The sequence below is a fragment of the Chrysemys picta genome, chromosome 9 (genome assembly GCF_011386835.1).
Source record: "Chrysemys picta bellii isolate R12L10 chromosome 9, ASM1138683v2, whole genome shotgun sequence".
NCBI lineage: Eukaryota > Metazoa > Chordata > Testudines > Emydidae > Chrysemys > Chrysemys picta.
The window spans coordinates 60,479,947-60,500,112 of NC_088799.1; the positions used below are offsets into that span (position 1 = coordinate 60,479,947).

Sequence of the window (20,166 nt, forward strand, 5' to 3'; positions counted from 1 at the left end):
CTCAGGCTCCAGCTCTGAAGAGGTTAATATCTGGCCTTGCTTTGGTGCCTTCCTCCTGATGCTAAAATGGGAATGAATACAGGACATGGCAGCCTGCTTTTATTTTTGTTGCCTGCACAGCAGTAACTGTTAAACAGTATTATATCCTCCCCACTTCAGTCCCTGACTCCCTGGCAGCTGGCACAGACCTTGGCTGACAGGAGGGAGCCTGTGGTGCTAAGCTGTTGCTTATCTCTCTGTCAGAGATGTCAGAGCTGCTGGTGTTGCCAGGCTCTGAGCCAGCGTGTTGCATTCTAACAGCTTGGGGTTTCTGCTGTTTCTGCCTAGGTGAACACAGCCATGCATGAGGCCAAGCTGATGGAGGAGTGTGATGAGCTCATGGAGATCATCCGGCAGCGCAAGCAAGTGATCGCTGTCAAGATCAAGGAGACGAAGGTAAGTGTCGCTCTGAGGTGTGTTTTTCTATGGGTGCACATATGTGGCCAGTGCTGATGCCACAATTACTTGGGGGAAGCGCTGTGGCCACTGGTGCTGCTGCTCCTATGACATCCCTGCCCCAGATTTTCAGCTCAGCTTTGCCAACTTGCCCAGTCCTCTTGGTTTCATGTTACAGCATCCTCTCCAGGATAGCATGCTCCCATCCATGGGGCTGACGTGTCAGCAAACAAAGCCACAGAGGAGGGAGATGTACCTTGAGTAAGTGGTGTAAGAGTCGGGGAGACCCACTGGAAAAGATTGGTGTGTCTGGAAATTAGCTTCAAGTCTCAGCATTTCAGAGGTTGTCAATGGAGTGGCCAAGAATTTGCCTACAGAAGGGATAGGATATGCCAAGGCTGGGTCCTCTAATGCTTTTAAACATAGAGGGCAAGGCAAGGGCTGCTTTTCAGAAATGCTTTATGTGATGCTGGCAGACCAGGTGCCAGCTCATGCCAAGGTCCCCAGGTCTCAACTGAACACTGACAAACACCTAGCTGGAACCAGTCTGGCTCACCTGTGGGTTAGTATAATTGAAACATTAAAATTATAAGAATGTGTTTAGTGTTTAAACTTTATAGAATGCCTGTGAGTTGCTGCCTGCACTAATCTCACTCACAGCATTGGTATCCCACAGTTGAGCATTGGTACTGTAAGCCTCTGGAATGATGTAAATCACTAGACAGGAAAGAGGCATTAAGTAATATGAAGTGCCGCACTGCAACCGACAGTGTTATGTCCTGCCCGACAGGAAAGGCCCATCAACACCAGAAGGACTATTATGGCTTGTTAAAGTGGTCAAAAGACTTTGATGCTCTGCTCTTCCCCTCCCATGAAGACGAGTCTTGCAAGTGGATTACTCCCATTGGCTGAGTTTGCAGCTCAGAGCACATGGGAGGAAGGGAATAAAATCCCCTAACAAGATGGAACTGAACCTCTGTGCTGGTTGGACTCAGGGGGGCAAGGTTTTCTAGGCGTAAGCAAGGGATCCCCAGCTGCTTAGCCTGGGTTAGCCCTAAAAGACATACAGAGTTTACTTATACAAGTTTCTGTCATCTTCTGAAATTTAAGATTATAACTAATTTTTGTGTGTGTTGACCTGCTTTAAATAACTCTTTTGTTTCCTTTTTCTATTTAATAAATCTGTATGTAGTTTATTAGAGGATTGGTTGCAAGTGTTGTCTTTGGGGTGAGATCTAAAGTGCAATTGACCTGGAGTAAGTGACTGGTCCTTTGGGACTTGGAGTAACCTGAATATTGCTGTGATTTTTTGGTGTAAGGGACCATCTGTCACAAAGGCAGGCTCACCTGGGTGACGAGATAGATCGGAGTACCAGGAGGACTGTCTGTGACGCCATGTTATGGCTGTTCCAGTGCCTGAGTTTACACTTGAACATGGAGAGTAAAATCTTAGTATAGACCTCACAACCAATTAGGGGTGGGTGCCCCGTTTCCTAAGCTTACAAGAAGTGAAAGGTTGGACAAATGACCAGGGAGAAGTATAAAAATATTGCTCAGGCATGCAGGAGTGAAATCAGGAAGGCCAAATCACACTTGGAGTTGCAGCTAGCAAGAGATGTTAAGAGTAACAAGAAGGGTTTCTTCAGGTATGTTAGCAACAAGAAGAAAGTCAAGGAAAGTGTGGGCCCCTTACTGAATGAGGAAGGCAACCTAGTGACCGAGGATGTGGAAAAAGCTAATGTACTCAATGATTTTTTTGCCTCTGTCTTCACGAACAAGGTCAGTTCCCAGACTGCTGCACTGGGCAGCACACTATGGGGAGAAGGTGACCAGCCCTCTGTGGAGAAAGAAGTGGTTCAGGACTATTTAGAAAAACTGGACGAGCACAAGTCCATGGGGCCGGATGCGCTGCATCCGAGGGTGCTAAAGGAGTTGGCGGATTATTTTTGAAAACTCATGGCAGTCGGGGGAGGTCCCGGATGACTGGAAAAAGGCTAATGTAGTGCCCATCTTTAAAAAAGGGAAGAAGGAGGATCCGAGGAACTACAGGCCAGTCAGCCTCACCTCAGTCCCTGGAAAAATCATGGAGCAGGTCCTCAAGGAATCAATTCTGAAGCACTTAGAGGAGAGGAAAGTGATCAGGAACAGTCAGCATGGATTCACCAAGGGGAAGTCGTGCCTGACTAACCTAATTGCCTTCTATGAGGAGATAACTGGCTCTGTGGATGAGGGGAAAGCAGTAGATGTGTTATTCCTTGACTTCAGCAAAGCTTTTGATATGGTCTCCCACAATATTCTTGCCACCAAGGTAAAGAAGTATGGGCTGGATGAATGAACTGTAAGGTGGATAGAAGGCTGGCTAGATCGTCGGGCTCAACGGGTAGTGATCAATGGCTCCATGTCTAGTTGGCAGCCGGTTTCAAGCGGAGTGCCCCAAGGCTCGGTCTTGGGGCCGGTTTTGTTTAATATCTTTAGTAATGATCTGGAAGATGGTGTGGACTGCACTCTCAGCAAGTTTGCAGATGACACTAAACTAGGAGGCGTGGTAGATACACTAGAGGGTAGGGATCGGATACAGAGGGACCTACAAGAAGGATGTGGAAAAATTGGAAAGAGTCCAACGGAGGGCAACAAAAATGATTAGGGGGCTGGAGCACATGACTTATGAGGAGAGGCTGAGGGAACTGGGATTGTTTAGTCTGCAGAAAAGAAGAATGAGGGGGGATTTGATAGCTGCTTTCAACTACCTGAAGGGGGGTTCCAAAGAGGATGGAGCTCGGCTGTTCTCAGTGGTGGCAGATGACAGAACAAGGAGCAATGGTCTCAAGTTGCAGTGGGGGAGGTCTAGGTTGGATATTAGGAAACACTATTTCACTAGGAGGGTGGTGAAACACTGGAATGCGTTACCTAGGGAGGTGGTGGAATCTCCTTCCTTGGAGGTTTTTAAGGCCCGGCTTGACAAGCCCTGGCTGGGATGATTTAGTTGGGAATTGGTCCTGCTTTGAGCAGGGGGTTGGACTAGATGACCTCCTGAGGTCCCTTCCAACCCTGATATTCTATGATTCTATGATTCAGTCTCCCTGAGGTTGGTGCTCAAGCTCTTAAGTCATTGCAGGCAGTATGACATTGTCATAGTTGGCAGGATTCATACCACAAGTGAATGAAGTTTATAGATCATAACCCCAGCGCTGTTAAGGTTTTACCTCAATAGTGAGAGTTTTACAGGTTATAGAATGGACACAATGAGTGACCACAGTTATGTAATGGTCTTGTAAGAAAAGAACTTGAACAGTTATGTAAGCAGGGCGGACTATCCTATAAAAAGATAAAAAAAGTTCAGGAGCTGAGAGCTTTGGTTTTAAGTTCTTACCCCAGGTGCTAGGGGAAGGCGAGGACCCTCCAGCCCCAGACGCAGCAGAGAAGACCACTGCAGGGGAATGGGCCCAATTACAGCAACTGAGAGCACCTGAAGAATGTGAGCATCAGAGACTGATGGCAGAATTACCAGTCAGGGAGACCAAGGCAGCTGAGGCAGCTGAGGAGAGAGCCCACCAAAGACACAGGGAACAAGTAGCCAACAAAGGAGTGGGCTCACAGGTGTCTGATGGAAGCTCAAACCTTTCAGCCCAAATTACTGGAGCAGCAAAAGGAGCCAGTGAGTACACCTGCCACCCCACCCCCCAACACAAGGGAGTGGGAGAAAGTCTGCCTAATGTATAAAGAAACTGAATATACAGAAGAGTTCCAGTCCACCTTGGAGAGACTGCTTAGGCTGCACAATATCCCCGCAGATAAAGAGATGCCTGTTCTCTTAACCAGCTTATCTGGGAAGCCAGACAAGTTTTAAATGATCTGGAGGAGGGTGGTGTGAAGGTGAAGAAGAAATTTAAAGAACATTTATTGGAAAGATTTAAGATTACCTGTGAGATCTATTCAGGGGTGAAAGTAATTTAAAGGACTTACTGGTACGCTGGAGTCCTGAGCGGGGGCGTGGCCTCAACTGGAAGAGGCGGGGCCTTTCAAGGTTTAAAGGCCTTGGGGCTCCGGCTGTGGCTGGGAGCCCCAGGGCCTTTAAATCACCCTGGAGCTACCAGCTGCAGAGGCGGCTGGGAGCCCTGGGGTTCAGGAGCGAATTAAAGGGCCCGGGGCTCCGGCTGCTGTGGAGCTCTGGGCCCTTTAAATCATCGCCCGAACCCTGCTGCCGGAGCCCCGGCAGTGATTTAAAGGGCCCAGGGCTCCCCGCAATGGCTGGAGCCCCGGGCCCTTTAAATTACCGCCATGGAAGCCGGTCCAGTCCGGCATGGCATACTGGCTCTTGCCGGTGTGCCGTACCGGACCGGACAGGCTTACTTTCACCTCCGGATCTATTGATTGAAGGCTAGAAATATCAGCCTGTTGGACAATGTCACTCATGTTGAACATGTGCTTAAAATATCATAGAATCATAGCATATCAGGGTTGGAAGGGACCTCAGGAGGTCATCTAGTCCAACCCCCTGCTCAAAGCTGGACAAATTCCAAACTAAATCATCCCAGCCAGGGCTTTATCAAGCCTGACCTTAAAAACCTCTAAGGAAGGAGATTCCACCAACTGCCTAGGTAACCCATTCCAGTGCTTCACCACCCTCCTAGTGAAAAAGTTTTTCCTAATAGCCAACCTAAACCTCCCCAACTGCAACTTGAGACCATTACTCCTTGTTCTGACATCAGGTACCACTGAGAACAGTCTAGATCCATCCTCTTTGGAACCCCCTTTCAGGTAGTTGAAAGCAGCTATCAAATCCCCCCTCATTCTTCTTTTCTGCAGACTAAACAATCCCAGTTCCCTCAGCCTCTCCTCATAAGTCATGTGCTCCAGCCCCCTAATCATTTTTGTTGCCCTACGCTGGACTCTTTCCAATTTTTCCACATCTTCCTTGTAGTGTGGGGCCCAAAACTGGACACAGTACTCCAGGTGAGGCCTCACCAATGTCGAATAGAGGGGAATGATCACGTCCCTCGATCTGTTGGCAATGCCTCTACTTATACAGCCCAAAATGCCATTAGCCTTCTTGGCAACAAGGGCACACTGTTGACTCATATCCAGCTTCTCGTCCACTGTGACCCCTAGGTCCTTTTCTGCAGAACTGCTTCCTAGCCATTCTGTCCCTAGTCTGTAACAGTGCATGGGATTCTTCTGTACTAAGTGCAGGACTCTGCACTTATCCTTGTTGAACCTCATCAGGTTTTTTTTGGCCCAATCCTCTAATTTGTCTAGGTCCCTCTGTATCCTATCCCTACCCTCCAGTGTATCTACCACTCCTCCCAGTTTAGTGTCATCTGCAAACTTGCTGAGAGTGCAGTCCACGCCATCCTCCAGATCATTAATGAAGATATTGAACAAAACCGACCCCTGGGGCACTCCACTTGAAACCGGCTTCCAACTAGACATGGAGCCGTTGATCACTACCCGTTGAGCCCGACGATCTAGCCAGCTTTCTATCCACCTTATAGTCCATTCATCCAGCCCATACTTCTTTAACTTGCTGGCAAGAATACTGTGGGAGACTGTATCAAAAGCTTTGCTAAAGTCAAGGAATAACACATCCACTGCTTTCCCCTCATCCACAGGGTCAGTTATCTCCTCATAGAAGGCAATTAGGTTAGTCAGGCATGACTTGCCCTTGTTGAATCCATGCTGACTGTTTCTGATCACTTTCCTCTCCTCTAAGTGCTTCAGAATTGATTCCTTGAGGACCTGCTCCATGATTTTTCCAGGGACTGAGGTGAGGCTGACTGGCCTGTAGTTCCCCGGATCCTCCTCCTTCCCTTTTTTAAAGATGGGCACTACATTAGCCCTTTTCCAGTCATCTGGGACCTCCCCTGATCGCCATGAGTTTTCAAAGATAATGGCCAATGGCTCTGCAATCACATCCGCCAACTCCTTTAGCACCCTTGGATGCAGCGCATCCGGCCCCATGGACTTGTGCTCGTCCAGTTTTTCTAAATAGTCCTGAACCACTTCTTTCTCCACAGAGGGCTGGTCACCTTCTCCCCATAGTGTGCTGCCCAGTGCAGCAGTCTGGGAACTGACCTTGTTCATGAAGACAGAGGCAAAAAAATCATTGAGTACATTAGCTTTTTCCACATCCTCGGTCACTAGGTTGCCTTCCTCATTCAGTAAGGGGCCCACACTTTCCTTGACCACCTTCTTGTTGCTAACATACCTGAAGAAACCCTTCTTGTTACTCTTAACATCTCTTGCTAGCTGCAACTCCAAGTGTGATTTGGCCTTCCTGGTTTCACTCCTGTATGCCTGAGCAATATTTTTATACTCCTCCCTGGTCATTTGTCCAATCTTCCACTTCTTGTAAGCTTCTTTTTTGCATTTAAGGTCAGCAAGGATTTCACTGTTAAGCCAAGCTGGTCGCCTGCCATATTTACTGTTCTTTCTACACATTGGGATGTTTTTTTCCTGCAACCTCAATAAGGATTCTTTAAAATACAGCCAGCTCTCCTGGACCCCTTTGCCCTTCATGTTATTCTCCCAGGGGATCCTGCCCATCAGTTCCCTGAGGGAGTCAAAGTCTGCTTTTCTGAAGTCCAGAGTCCGTATTCTGCTGCTCTCCTTTCTTCCTTGTGTCAGGATCCTGAACTCAACCATCTCATGGTCACTGCCTCCCAGGTTCCCATCCACTTTTGCTTCCCCTACTAATTCTTCCCTGTTTGTGAGCAGGAGGTCTAGAAGAGCTCTGCCCCTAGTTGGTTCCTCCAGCACTTGCACCAGGAAATTGTCCCTTACACTTTCCAAAAACTTCCTGTATTGTCTGTGCACCGCTGTATTGCTCTCCCAGCAGATATCAGGGTGATTAAAGTCTCCCATGAGAACCAGGGCCTGCAATCTAGTAACTTCTGCTAGTTGCCGGAAGAAAGCCTCGTCCACCTCATCCCCCTGGTCTGGTGGTCTATTGCAGACTTCCACCACAACATCACCCTTGTTGCTCATACTTCTAAACTTAATCCAGAGACTCTCAGGTTTTTCTGCAGTTTCATACCGGAGTTCTGAGCAGTCATACTCCTCTCTTACATACAATGCAACTCCCCCACCTTTTCTGTCCTGCCTGTCCTTCCTGAGCAGTTTATATCCATCCATGACAGTACTCCAGTCATGTGAGTTATCCCACCAAGTCTCTGTTATTCCAATGACATCATAGTTCCTTGACTGTGCCAGTACTTCCAATTCTCCCTGCTTGTTTCCCAGGCTTCTTGCATTTGTGTATAGGCACTTAAGATAACTCGCTGATTGTCCCGCTTTCTCAGTCTGAGACAGGAGTCCTTCCCTCTTGCACTCTCCTGCTCGTGCTTCCTCCCGGTATCCCATTTCCCCACTTACCTCACGGCTTTGGTCTCCTTCCCCCGGTGAACCTAGTTTAAAGCCCTCCTCACTAGGTTAGCCAGCCTGCTTGTGAAGATGTTCTTCCCTCTCTTTGTTAGGTGGAGCCCATCTCTGCCTAGCACTCCTCCTTCTTGGAGCACCATCCCAAGGTCGAAGAATCCAAAGCCTTCTCTCCGACACCACCTGCGTAGCCATTCGTTGACTTCCACAATTCAACGGTCTCTACCCAGGCCTTTTCCCTGCACAGGGAGGATGGATGAGAACACCACTTGCACCTCAAACTCCTTTATCCTTCTTCCCACAGCCACGTAGTCTGCAGTGATCCGCTCAAGGTCATTCTTGGCAGTATCATCGGTGCCCACGTGGAGAAGCAGGAAGGGGTAGCGATCCGAGGGCTTGATGAGTCTCGGCAGTCTCTCCGTCACATCATGAATCCTAGCTCCTGGCAAGCAGCAGAGCTCTCGGTTTTCTCGGTCGGGGCGGCAGATAGATGACTCAGTCCCCCTGAGGAGGGAGTCCCTGACCACCACCACCCTCCTCCTTCTCTTGGGAGCGGTGGTCGTGGAACCCCCATCCCTAGGACAGTGCATCTCATGCCTTCCAATCGGTGGAGTCTCCTTTTGCTCCCTTCCCTCAGATGTATCATCTACTCTACTCTCTGCATTAGTACCTATGGAGAGAACATGAAAACGGTTGCTCACCTGTATCTCCATTGCTGGTACATGGACACTCCTCTTTCTTCTTCTGGAGGTCACATGCTGCCAATTTTCTTCACCGTCCCTCAGTCCCCTCTGTGCAACCTGCTCCGATTCTTCAGAACGTTGTGCCTGTAGAAGCATATCCTGACATCTGTCCAGGAAGTCTTCATTTTCTCGTATGCAACGCAGGGTCGATATTTGTTTCTCCAGACCTCGAACCTTCTCTTCCAATATGGAGACCAGCTTGCACTTTGTACAGACAAAGTCGCTTCTGTCCTGTGGAAGAAAAACAAACATGGCACAACCTGTGCAGGTTACAACAACTGAACACTCACCTTCCATATCACCTTCCTTCTAAGAGCTTCCTCAGCTGTTGCAGCAACTCACAGAAACCTGCGAGATGTAAGGCTCAGTGGGCTATCCGCAGGCGAAATCCCAGGCAAACTCCCTCGGTTAGCCTCCGCTGTTCGCCGCTCAGCTGGTTCGCTGCTGACTGCCTTTTTATACCAGTCAGGCCCACTCAAGGCCCACCTGGAACAAAGCACTCCCAATTCACACTGTTCAAACAAACAATCAAACAATGAAGCACATGGTCAAACTGACAAACTGTCCCCTGCAACAGACACTCAGATACTCACCAACACAGCCCCCCTCCTAAAATATGTATTTTAGGAGAAAATGGATAATGGGGGTGGGGGCTGAATGTGGTGATGGAAAACTGTTTGAGCTGATAGCCCAGGAGCAGTTGTTCTGGGTGGTTACAGATGAGGTGAAGGCAGCCATCTGTGACAAAAAGCCATCCACAGTTTTAGAGGCTGCAGAAATTGCTTATGATGTTGAGTCAAGGGCCCATGGGGGCGGGGGAGTAAATCCCAGGGGAAGGGAAATCCCTATGTCACTCAGGGTAAGAGGGAAGTAGTGATTGGAAAGAAACCTAACCCCACTTAGATAAAACCCCTGAAGGGAACCCAAGTTTTAAAGCCACCTACCAACAGGAAAGGCAGGTAAATCACCAGAAGGGAGAGAGGCATTAAGTAATGTGAAGTGCTGCTCTGCAACTGAAGGTGTGACATCCTGCCTAACAGGAAAAGCCAGTTGACTCCAGAAAGACTATTGTGGCATGTTAAAGAGGACAAAAGACTTTGTTGCTCTGTTTCCCCCTCCTCCCCCATGAAGAGAGGGTATTCACGCATGTTAATGCTGATATAGTGCCTGAGGATTTTACACTTGATAATTGGTTGGGAACATCTAAGTACAGAACTCACAGTCAATTTGGGGTTTTTGCCCAGGTCTTACCAGCCTGCCCTGAGGTTGGTGTTCATGCTCCTGAGTCACTGCAGACAGCTTGACACTTGGTAAAATTCATTTTCCTCATTCAGCTCTTATGGCAATGAGACTAATAGCAAACGATGCTGTAGCTCAGTGCACAGTACTCCCTGGAGCCGTAGCTTTGCAGAGCCCTTCTAGGGGGCCAGCACCTGCACTGTCCAGTCACTCTAGAGACTCACATACCTTACAGCACACAGGCCCAGGCTGTATGTCATGTTGGTATCATTGAGTTGTGCTTCACAAATTCATGAGATGCTGTTAATTTGTCCTACTCCGGCAGCACTTTTTGGGATAGGCTTTGAATAGCAGCTGTAGCTCAGAGCTGTGAGTTAGATCCCGAAAGTGCAGGGGAGTGCAGCAGCTATTCTGTATCAGCTCTTACACAGCCATGGACCAGGATGCTGGCTGCCACGTGCACATGAATGTCTCTCTGCACGTCCTATCAGATAAACCAGAGCCCCTCTGGTGTCTACCATCTCTTCCACATGTGATGACATTGCAGTGACACCCGGCAGCCTTTTTAAAACAGAGTAGGGATTATTAGTCAATTGGGATACCGCATCGGGAAGTCCTTAGGGTAGCCGAGAGAAACAAAGGTGAAGATGAAGTTCAAACTGGCCAATGTCAGGGTTCTACCCAACCAAGCCGCTATAGATTGGCTCTGGCTAGGTCTACACTACGGGGGGGGGGGGGGGGGGGTAGGGGCGGGGGGGGGGTGTCGACCTAAGAGACGCAATTTCAGCTATGTGAATAGCGTAGCTGAAGTTGCGTATTTTAGGTCGACTTACCTGGCTGTGAGGATGGCGGCAAGTCGAGTGCTGCCGCACCGCCGTTAACTCCGCTTCCGCCTCTTGCCACGGTGGATTTCCGGAGTCGACAGCAGAGCCATCGGGGATTGATTTTATTGCGTCTTCACTAGACACAATAAGTCGATCCCCAATAGATCAATTGCTACCTGCCGATCCAGCGGGTAGTGAAGACGTGCCCTCAGTCCCAGTTGAGAGCTCCTGTGTCTCTCCAAGGGCTAGCTCCTAACACAGCCACCTCACACCTTTTGCTCCATTGTCCTCCTCCTGCCAGGACCCATGCTGAGTTCACATGTTCTGCCTGAGGGAGTTTCCCATTATTAGGTGTTAGTTGTTCTGCCCTTGGGGTCCTGTTGTCTTTCCAGATCCTCCATTGATATGGTCAGTTTCAGCCAGTCCTGAATGACCCACTCCTACCTCCCCAGACAGTTGCATGACCCCAGTACCTCAAGTCTTCTGCTCTGCCCCAGGAGCATTTTAACCTTTCTGCACCTCCTGGGTAGCAATCCCTGGTCAGGTAAGTCACTGTTATTCATACAAATATTACAGAAAATTCCTACTTTGGCCCAGCGATAACCCACATCGTTTGGAACCAAATAGCATTCAGACTGTGGCCAGAGTTACACGTTATTACAGAGTATTGTTTGTGAGAATCTTCTCCAGTTTTGCTCTTTAGTGTTTTAACATTGTAACATCATCAACCGGAAGGAGTTGTTATAATCTGTGTAATATGTGAAACATCTACTCCAAAGAGACTCTCATGGCCTGACTGTTAACGCACTTTTCATTCCCCACCTCCCGAAGTTATATGTGAATCTGGGTGGCTCCTCACTGCTCTTATCCCCAGGGTTCAACTGTCTTGGACAAATTAATGTTTGAAAGGCCACGGATGGTATCTGGTTTGGGGAGGAGAATGGCATAGATTTGCATGATGGATTGTTGTAGTCACATCCACCCAGATAATTTCCTAAGGGGTTTTATAACACTGCTGTGTTACTATGATAATGTTAATGTCGAAGGGCCATCTTAGACCCACACAGCAGATCAGTTAAACGCTGAAAACTCTGCAATACACTTAACCTTAAGTTTGCTGGGTATTCCAGTGGTTTCTGTATAATAGGGAGATACGTGGTGCTTGAATTAACTCTGACACTAACACTAGCGTGGGTTCATTAATATAACTAGGTCATATTATCAGTACTGGTGCGCCAGCCTTTTAGATGTTAAATGTTGCTCCACCTCTGTGACAGTGGCCTCACGGAGTTCCATAGTCGTCGTGTATGAACTGATTTCCTCTCTCAAATTTGCTCTGGTTGTAAGTAAAAGGATGTTCTCCAACTGCCAACCCTTCAAACTCACTCTAGCATTTGACGGTCAGCTCAAGCTCTTTCCATCTTGTGCATCATCCCAGAGAATAAAGGGGTCTGAGGGCCCAATTCCAGCCCCGGTGATTGCACAAGTGTCACTGACCTGCAGGTTATGCTGCTTGGGAGGGTCTGTGTGACAGAGCACAGCTTGACTTTCAGATCCCAGAGAGAGTTTGCAGGGATGGCCCTTGTAACAGGGTGGGGGGGGGGGGTTCTTTGCAACCTGAGCAAATGTGGAAAGGAAACGAGTGATACCCAGTGGACAGGGAACCTCACAATGCCATTTATAGAGTCACTTTTCAGGGGAGAAGCAACAGAGGGTCCTGTGGCACCTTTAAGACTAACAGAAGTATTGGGAGCGTAAGCTTTCGTGGGTAAGAGCCTCACTTCTTCAGATGCAAGTCTTGATCTGAAGAAGTGAGGTTCTTACCCACGAAAGCTTATGCTCCCAATACTTCTGTTAGTCTTAAAGGTGCCACAGGACCCTCTGTTGCTTTTTACAGATTCAGACTAACACGGCTACCCCTCTGATACTTTTCAGGGGAGAACCACCATTTCATGACAAGTCTCCAAGAGGATGCCTACAGAAGAGCTGGGGTGTAATTCTCAGTTCAGGTAGGCATGCATGCATTAGCTGTGCTTGAGCTAGTGCCTAAAAATAGCAGAGTGGCTGCAGCGGCTTAGGCTAGCCACCCAAAAAGTCCCTCCTGACTTTTCCCTCCCTCCCCTGCCACACACACATACACACACTGCATACGCACTCAGGTAGCCCACGCCACCGCAGTCCCACCACTATTTGTAGGTGTTAGCTCAAGCAGCACTAATGCGTGTATGCCTACACCAGCTGTGAACTACACCTCCCAGCTGCAGTGTAGACTGTACCCTGTTTGTGCCTCTTGTCAGCTGCCAGTGCCATGGACATTCTAACTCACTGTGACATAAGGACGGCAGTCACAGATAGCCTGAGCTCCATTGTAGGTTTGATCGTGCACAGCTGAGTGGGAGTCTGGCTCCTGGAGTTACGTCCTTAGTCTGGGAAAGTACGACAGAGGCCCCAAAAGGCTGGGGACTGTTCAAATTCCATTCTGCACCCAACGACAGTCAGATCACATGATGCTGGTTACAAATAATACTGGAAAAAGGACAACACTTCCCTGTGTGTTTAGAGGGGAAGCTGAGCTGGTGATACTTCTGAGCACTGTAATGACTGCCACTGGTCAGCCTAGCTACTCTCCAGGCTAACAAAATGTAAATAAATGCCAAGCTGTTGGGGCTCCAGCTGTTTTCTCTCTGTAATAAAGAAGGAGCCTCTCCACCCCCCCCCCCCAGGATACTTGAAGGAGATTGAAACAAAGGACAGTAACTGCAGGGGGTGTGAGTGATTGCTGGACCCAGGCTAAAAGGAGATTAGCCTGTAAAAGGGAGCACTCTGGAATTGGTGAGGAAATTATCTGTATTCAGTTTGATTAGGCATAGATTCGCGCATTTTATTTTATTTTGCTTGGTGACTTACTTTGTTCTGTCTGTTACTACTTTGAACCACTTAAATCCTACTGTCTGTATTTAATAAAATCACTTTTTATTTAGTAATTTACTCAGAGTATGTATTAATACCTGGGGGAGCAAACAACTGTGCATATCTCTCTATCAGTGTTATAGAGGGCGAACAATTTATGAGTTTGCCCTGCATAAGCTTTATGCAGGGCAAAACGGATTTATTTGGGTTTAGACCCCATTGGGAGTTGGGCATCTGTATGCATCCGAAGAAGTGGGCTGTAGTCCACGAAAGCTTATGCTCTAATAAATTTGTTAGTCTCTAAGGTGCCACAAGTCCTCCTGTTCTTCTTTTCTCTGTAATTCGGAAGCAATGTTGGGAACCAAGCAGCTGGAGCATTATAGAGATGACCAACGGTGCTACTTAATCAAAGGTAACCGAGTACCAATATGGAGTGCATTTCCAAGAGCAAAATGAAAACCAATCTCTTTGATCAGCCCCCAACTGCAAATATTTGTAAATCTGCAGGGAAAAAAATCAAAAAGTGGGGGGAGGGGAGGAAAGGGGAGATGGGTAGCAAACTGCAGATAAATTAAATATTAAAAACTGACAATCAGGAAATAGTTTATGACTCATAAATTGCCATTTCCTTTTCCATACGTTCTGGAGTGTTTGTTCTGACTCTGGTGAATGACCCTACTTAGATGGGATGGGCCACATCAGCGCATCAGATGGCCTGATAGCAGCAGGTGGGTAATTGTTGGGTTTTAATAATAATAATAATAATAATGGAGATATCCCATCTCCTAGAACTGGAAGGGACCTTGAAAGGTCATCGAGCCCAGCTCCCTGCCTTCACTAGCAGGACCAAGTACTGATTTTGCCCCAGATTCCCAAGTGGCCCCCTCAAGGATTGAACTCACAACTCTGGGTTTAGCAGGCCAATGCTCAAACCACTGAGCTATCCCTCCCCCCGAGGGGGGGATGTTACTGTTAAAGAAGTTGTCAAGGATATTTGTACCTTGTACACCTCTGCCCCAATATAACGCGGTCCTCTGGAGCCAAAAAACCTCACCGCATTATAGGTGAAACTGCGTTATATCCAGAGGTTAAAGTAAGCCAGTACTGTCAGGCTTCCCTGGTGGTGATTTAAAAGGCCCGGTGCTCCAGCCACTGCAGGGAGCCCCGGGATCTTTAAATCACCACCGGAGCTCCGGCAGCGGGGCTTGGGCGGCGATTTATAGGGCCTGGGGCTTCACACGAATTCAGATATAACGCGGTAAAGCAGCAGGGCTTGGGCGGCGCTTTAAAGGGCCCCGGGCTCCCCGCTGCTTTACTGCGTTATATCCGAATTCGTGTTATATTGGGTCGTGTTATATCAGGGTAGAGGTGTATTTCTGGTAGCCTTAGGAGAGGGCTTCTCTCAATTATGTCGTGTGCAGGTGTCCGGGGGAGCCTCCCAAGAGCTAGAGCATGGAAAGCCCAGTGCTAGGTGCACCATTGGCTTAGGGGCCTAGGTGCTGCTAGGCTGCATCCCGGTACCCCCCGCTTGCTGCAATGCCTGGGTGCTGCTCTGTTGGCCAGGGTACTTGAGCCCAGCTTTATTTGCAGGCTGGGTTTTGTCTTGTTTTAATACATCATGGCTGCAATCTTTGGTTGGTTCTAAAATGTGGTAGAGGGAACCTCTGTCTCCAAACTAGCACTATGCACCTCTGAGGAACTAAAAACCCCAAAGGAGGCATCTCTCTAATGCATGGCGTAACCTGGGCTTTGCTCATCAGGGCTTTTTGCCACTCAAATGCTTTTCTAGTCTTTTTTAATACAGCAAGGCTTTCCTTTCTCGTTCCTTTTCTCCTTTTGATAATTTTCCTGATGAGTCTGGGCATAAAATGAACCATCCATCAGCCCATTAAGTCCCAGCAGGAGAGTCACTGCCTTGTGCAAATATCCCTTTGAAGTTTTGTCCACCCTACTGTTAGTCAGAATGAGCCTGCATGTCTCACTCAGCACAGGCCGTGATGGTTTGGTTCCCATAATGATGAATGAAGGTGTGCATTACAGATTGGCAGGAGAGATGCATGGCCCATTGGCAGAACAAATGGATTAATCAGCCCATGCTAGCATTCATCACTCTCTCCCCCAGCCCCCAGTAACCAAGCAACACCCGAGCCCAGTGCAGTTGTGTTGGTATTGGGGTGTAGGGAGGAGAGAGACTCACAGTCCAAGTGCTCTGGGATGGGATAGCCCAATGCACAGAGCAGGAAGAGATCAGCTGTGTGAGGAGGAGGGCAATGCAGGGCATGGAGGCAGCAGGACATGTGGTTGCTGTGAAACTGAAATAGGCCATATCAGGCTACTCTGTCTTAGGTACACAAAGGGAGAGTACCTGTCCAGGAGCCATTATTTTGGAAGGAGTGTTTGACTGTCTGGAGTTCCACTTTGTTTGTGTGGCAAAAAATGCAGATTCAGATCAACTGCAACATGTGAGACAGATGTGTCTTGGTGCCCAGTTGGCAAAGGGTTCACTCTCCTTTACAAAAAACTTTTGTCTCAGACCAGACCAACTCACTACACCTAAGATATCGCTTTCATCAATTTATCCATAAAGGGCAGCATGTGAGGTCTCTACTGAAAGCTTGTAACTTACCGTAGTGCCCCTCTCCACCCAGTTACCTCCTTTTGTGCCGATTTCCTTTTTGATGGACAGGCCTGGGTTCTTCTGTATCCTGCCTTCAGCTCAGCAGGGAGTAACTTCCTTATTTTCTTCCCATATGAATTTATTTGGTGGTGCCTCCACCCCCATCGCTCCTTCCTGGCAGGGTCACCAGGGCAGCTGGAGAGGAAAATTCTGACCACAGGATAACCCCCACTTACTTGCCAGAGAGTTGGAGACTCCCAAGAAATAATTAACACACACAATATATTCAACACAGTCATTATATTAAACAGGAAGTGAATATAATATAGCAGGGTAAAAACTACTCTCAGCGTCACCAGTGCCCACGCTGATAAAACCCATGAATTTCCAGTCACGTTACCTAATATAGCAAATGTAAAATTAGTGTCCTGCTGATACGTGCACTTTGTAGGGGCCCTTGATGGCCTGTGGCCACAATAACTTCTGTGCAGCAGTTAGCAATGTGGTGAGTCCCTCCACAGGTTTAATAGGCAGCAGATAATAAAATCCCAAAAGGCTCATCCCTGGCTTGAGGACACAGTTCAGGGATCCGGTGGTCTCCCAAACAATCTCCCGGACTATCTGGCTGAAGGATAGTAACTCACAACTCGGTGAACAATCCTCAGGTTCAGAGATGGCTCTGGGCTCCTCAGTCACTGCAGAGGGGCTGATCTCTGCTTGCAGGAGTCAGGCTGCTTTTGGTGTCAGGATTTTCCCTCCCCACAAAGTGGTGCAGGGCTTAGGGTGCAGGTTACAAAACTCTACTAATATCTTAGTCTTAGTCTCCCATCCCAGCGTTCAGACGCACTCGCAGCCAGAGCAGAGCTCGCCATGTGGTGACTAATCTTGCCTAGGGAGCTGCAGTGCTAAGTTTCCTCAACAAAGTTCTACAAACTGGGAGTCGCCTTGGAGAGGGAGAGGCCCAAGCTGAGGGATGTTGCTGCCAGGCCCCCAGAGGCCGGTTTTCAGTCCCCACTGCCAGCCCTGCCCTTTCCCTGGCTGGCTCCAGCTCCTCCAGACTGACTTCTCTCCTTTCCAGGGCTCCTATTAGGCACTTGGGCAGGCTAGCTCTTCTTCCCTGGCTTTCCCTTGTCAGTCATTTGACTCTGCCCCCTCCTTTCTCTCAGGCACTGCACCTCCCCAGAGCGGGGGCCTTGCCACCCTCCTTGTGCCAACAAGGCCCCTGTTCTAAACAGCGTCTCTTCTCTCCCTCTGGGCTGCCCAGAAAACTCTGAGTCTGCCCTTGGCCTCTTCCTCCCAAGGACAGTGCCCCTCCCTGAGCTACCAGCACACAGGGACCCAGAGGCCTAGGGGTTACACTCTCCCTGGGTGAAAGTTCTTGCCATCGTTGGCAAGACTCCTTTCTCCAACAACTCAAATATGCAAGCTCCTTTTCCTCAGGTCATAGTAAACATTGTAAAGCTGACAATGTTATTGTCCAACAAGCAGGTATGGCCATGTCAGAATACAACAATAATTTAAAAACAACCTTACATTGCTGTGCAATTTACATTAGTAACCCACTCTTACTATATTGAAATAAACTACTTCTTAATAAACTTGGAGTCTCCAGGGGGAACTGTCAGGCAAAAACAATAATAGACCACCAAACCCATCTATGTACTAAGAGCAAAGGAATTGGAACATCATAAGTGAGCATCTGTAGAGTTTCTCACTCTCTTTCTGAATGTTGAAGTACAGAAGCTTCTTAGGTGTTGGGGTTTTCAACAGTAATGAGTGCAGAACAATCAATGATTTCCCGTTCTGCATCCTCTGTAGGTGGAACTATACTAGCTTGTGGACCACTTGCTCCTCGGGGCCAGCAAATGCTGCAAAAGAATAAAGTTTGGGGTGAGAATCTGCTTAATTAGATAGGAGAATGACTATTAATGACACCCTAGTTCACATTTTATTATTTAGTTTTGTATGTGACCATTTGTTTCCATCACTCACACTTGTTTCTGTTTGAATCTCTGCTCTTTTTTAAATTCATTTCCTTTTGTTTTACTGTAGCTGAATTCAAGTGCTGTGAGAGACCACTGACCTGTATCTGAGGTAGAACTGGTAAACTGGGGTGCACTGTCCTTTGGGAACAGCGGATCTGGGTTTTCTTGAATACCCAGTGATCAGGAGCTGGACACCACAGGGGACTCGGGGGTTGGGTGCATCTGTTGTCAACCTGGAGGGCGAAGGCAGGGCTGGCATAACCCAGAGGAGAGTGCTTGGGGGACTGACAGGCTGGTGGCAGTCGGGCACTAACACCCAGCGGGCACAGGCCCCACTCCCTCATGCTGGAGGCAGATGGCAACAGGGTTTCTCAGCCCTGGGGGCCCCGAGAGAAGCGGCACAGAACGCTTAGTGAAGTCATAACTTATGACCTCATTCCTAGTCAGAGACTTTATGCAATAATCCATCATGGGCAACTTGGGCAAAAGCTTTCTGAAAACATTAAGCATATTGCTTCCCCTCAGTCTACACCCAGAGCAATTTTACTGAAAACAAACAAGTGTCAGGGTTGCTTAAAGTGATTTATCTTTCATGCATTCATTGCACCCTTAAATAACGCTCTTGCTCTTCCAAATGTTTCCTTATAATAGCAAATGCCCTTGCAGAAACGTTTCCTGCCCAGTCACATGTTCAAGCCTTTCTTCTGCTTATTGACCATTCCCTAGTTTCAGGTAAGGAAACCTTGTCCCTCAGTAATAGTCATATACCTATCATCTTGGGCATATTTTTAGCATCATTGGGAATGAACATTTAGGGCTTGTCTACACTGGCGCTTTACAGCTCTGCAACTTGCTTGCTCAGGGGGGTGAAAAAACACCCCCCTGAGCGCAGCAAGTTTCAGCGCTGTAAAGCACCAGTGTAGACAGTGCCCCAGCACTGGGAGCTATGCCCCTCATGGAGGTGGTTTTATTAGAGCGCTGGGAGAGCTCTCTCCTAGCGCTCTGCCACAACCACACAAGCCATGTTAAAGTGCTGCTGCGGCAGCGCTTTAACCTTGCCAGTGTAGACTAGCCCTTAGTGCTACCATTTCTCACTCAGTAACTTTACATCATAAAAATAGTTATAACAATTTGTGACGGGTTGGATCACAGAAACCCCCTTGGGAGCTGCCACCCGATGTGCAAAGACTACCCCTGCTTCTGTTTTCCCTGCCAGCTCAGGACTCCAGCACCCTGTCTTGCTGAGCCAGACACTCCTGTTTGGCTCCACACACAGATCCAGGGTCTGAATCTCCTGTCCCAAAGCTGCAAGTTTACCTGAAAACAGCTCGCAGTAGCGCGCTTGTCTTTAGCACTCAAATGCCCAACTCCCAATGGGGTCTAAACCCAGATAAATCCGTTTTGCCCTGTATAAAGCTTATGCAGGGCAAACTCATAAATTGTTCGCCCTCTATAACACTGATAGAGAGATATGCACAGTTGTTTGCTTCCCCAGGTATTAATACATACTCTGAGTAAATTACTAAATAAAAAGTGATTTTATTAAATACAGACAGTAGGATTTAAGTGGTTCAAAGTAGTAACAGACAGAACAAAGTAAGTCACAAGCAAAATAAAACAAAATGCGCAGATCTATGCCTAAACAAACTGAATACAGATACTTTCCTCACCAGTTCCAGAATGCTCCCTTCTACAGGCTAATCTCCTTTTAGCCTGGGTCCAGCAATCACTCACACCCCCTGTAGTTACTGTCCTTTGTTTCAGTCTCCTTCAAGTATCCTGGGGGGGGTGGAGAGGCTCCTTCTTTAGCCAGCTGAAGACAAAATGGAGGGGTCTCCCACAGGTTTAAGTAGACTCTCTCTTGTGGGTGGAGACCTCCCTCCTCTGCAAAGCCCAGCTCCAAGATGGAGTTTTGGAGTCACCTGGGCAAGTCACATGCCCCTGCATGACTCAGTCTTTGCATTGTCCACATGGCATCTTGCATGTCTCCAGGAAGACTTCTCATGTGGATTGGAGCATTCCAAGATGCATTGTTCCCT

The 20,166-nt window shown here is 48.1% G+C and overlaps 1 protein-coding gene across 13 annotated transcripts in view; it reads left to right on the top strand.

Annotated features, from left to right (window-relative positions):
* Positions 1-20,166, top strand: part of MID2 (midline 2) — a 465,133-nt gene that overhangs the window by 280,437 nt on the left and 164,530 nt on the right. For all 13 annotated transcript variants that reach the window (XR_010590405.1, XR_010590406.1, XM_065557200.1 and 10 more), the window contains one exon: positions 328-435. Coding sequence is in view for 11 of the 13 variants with exons in the window: in XM_065557200.1 (XP_065413272.1) it covers positions 328-435 (108 nt within the window). In the remaining 2 variants the exon portion in view is untranslated. The remainder of the gene's footprint in view (positions 1-327; positions 436-20,166) is intronic.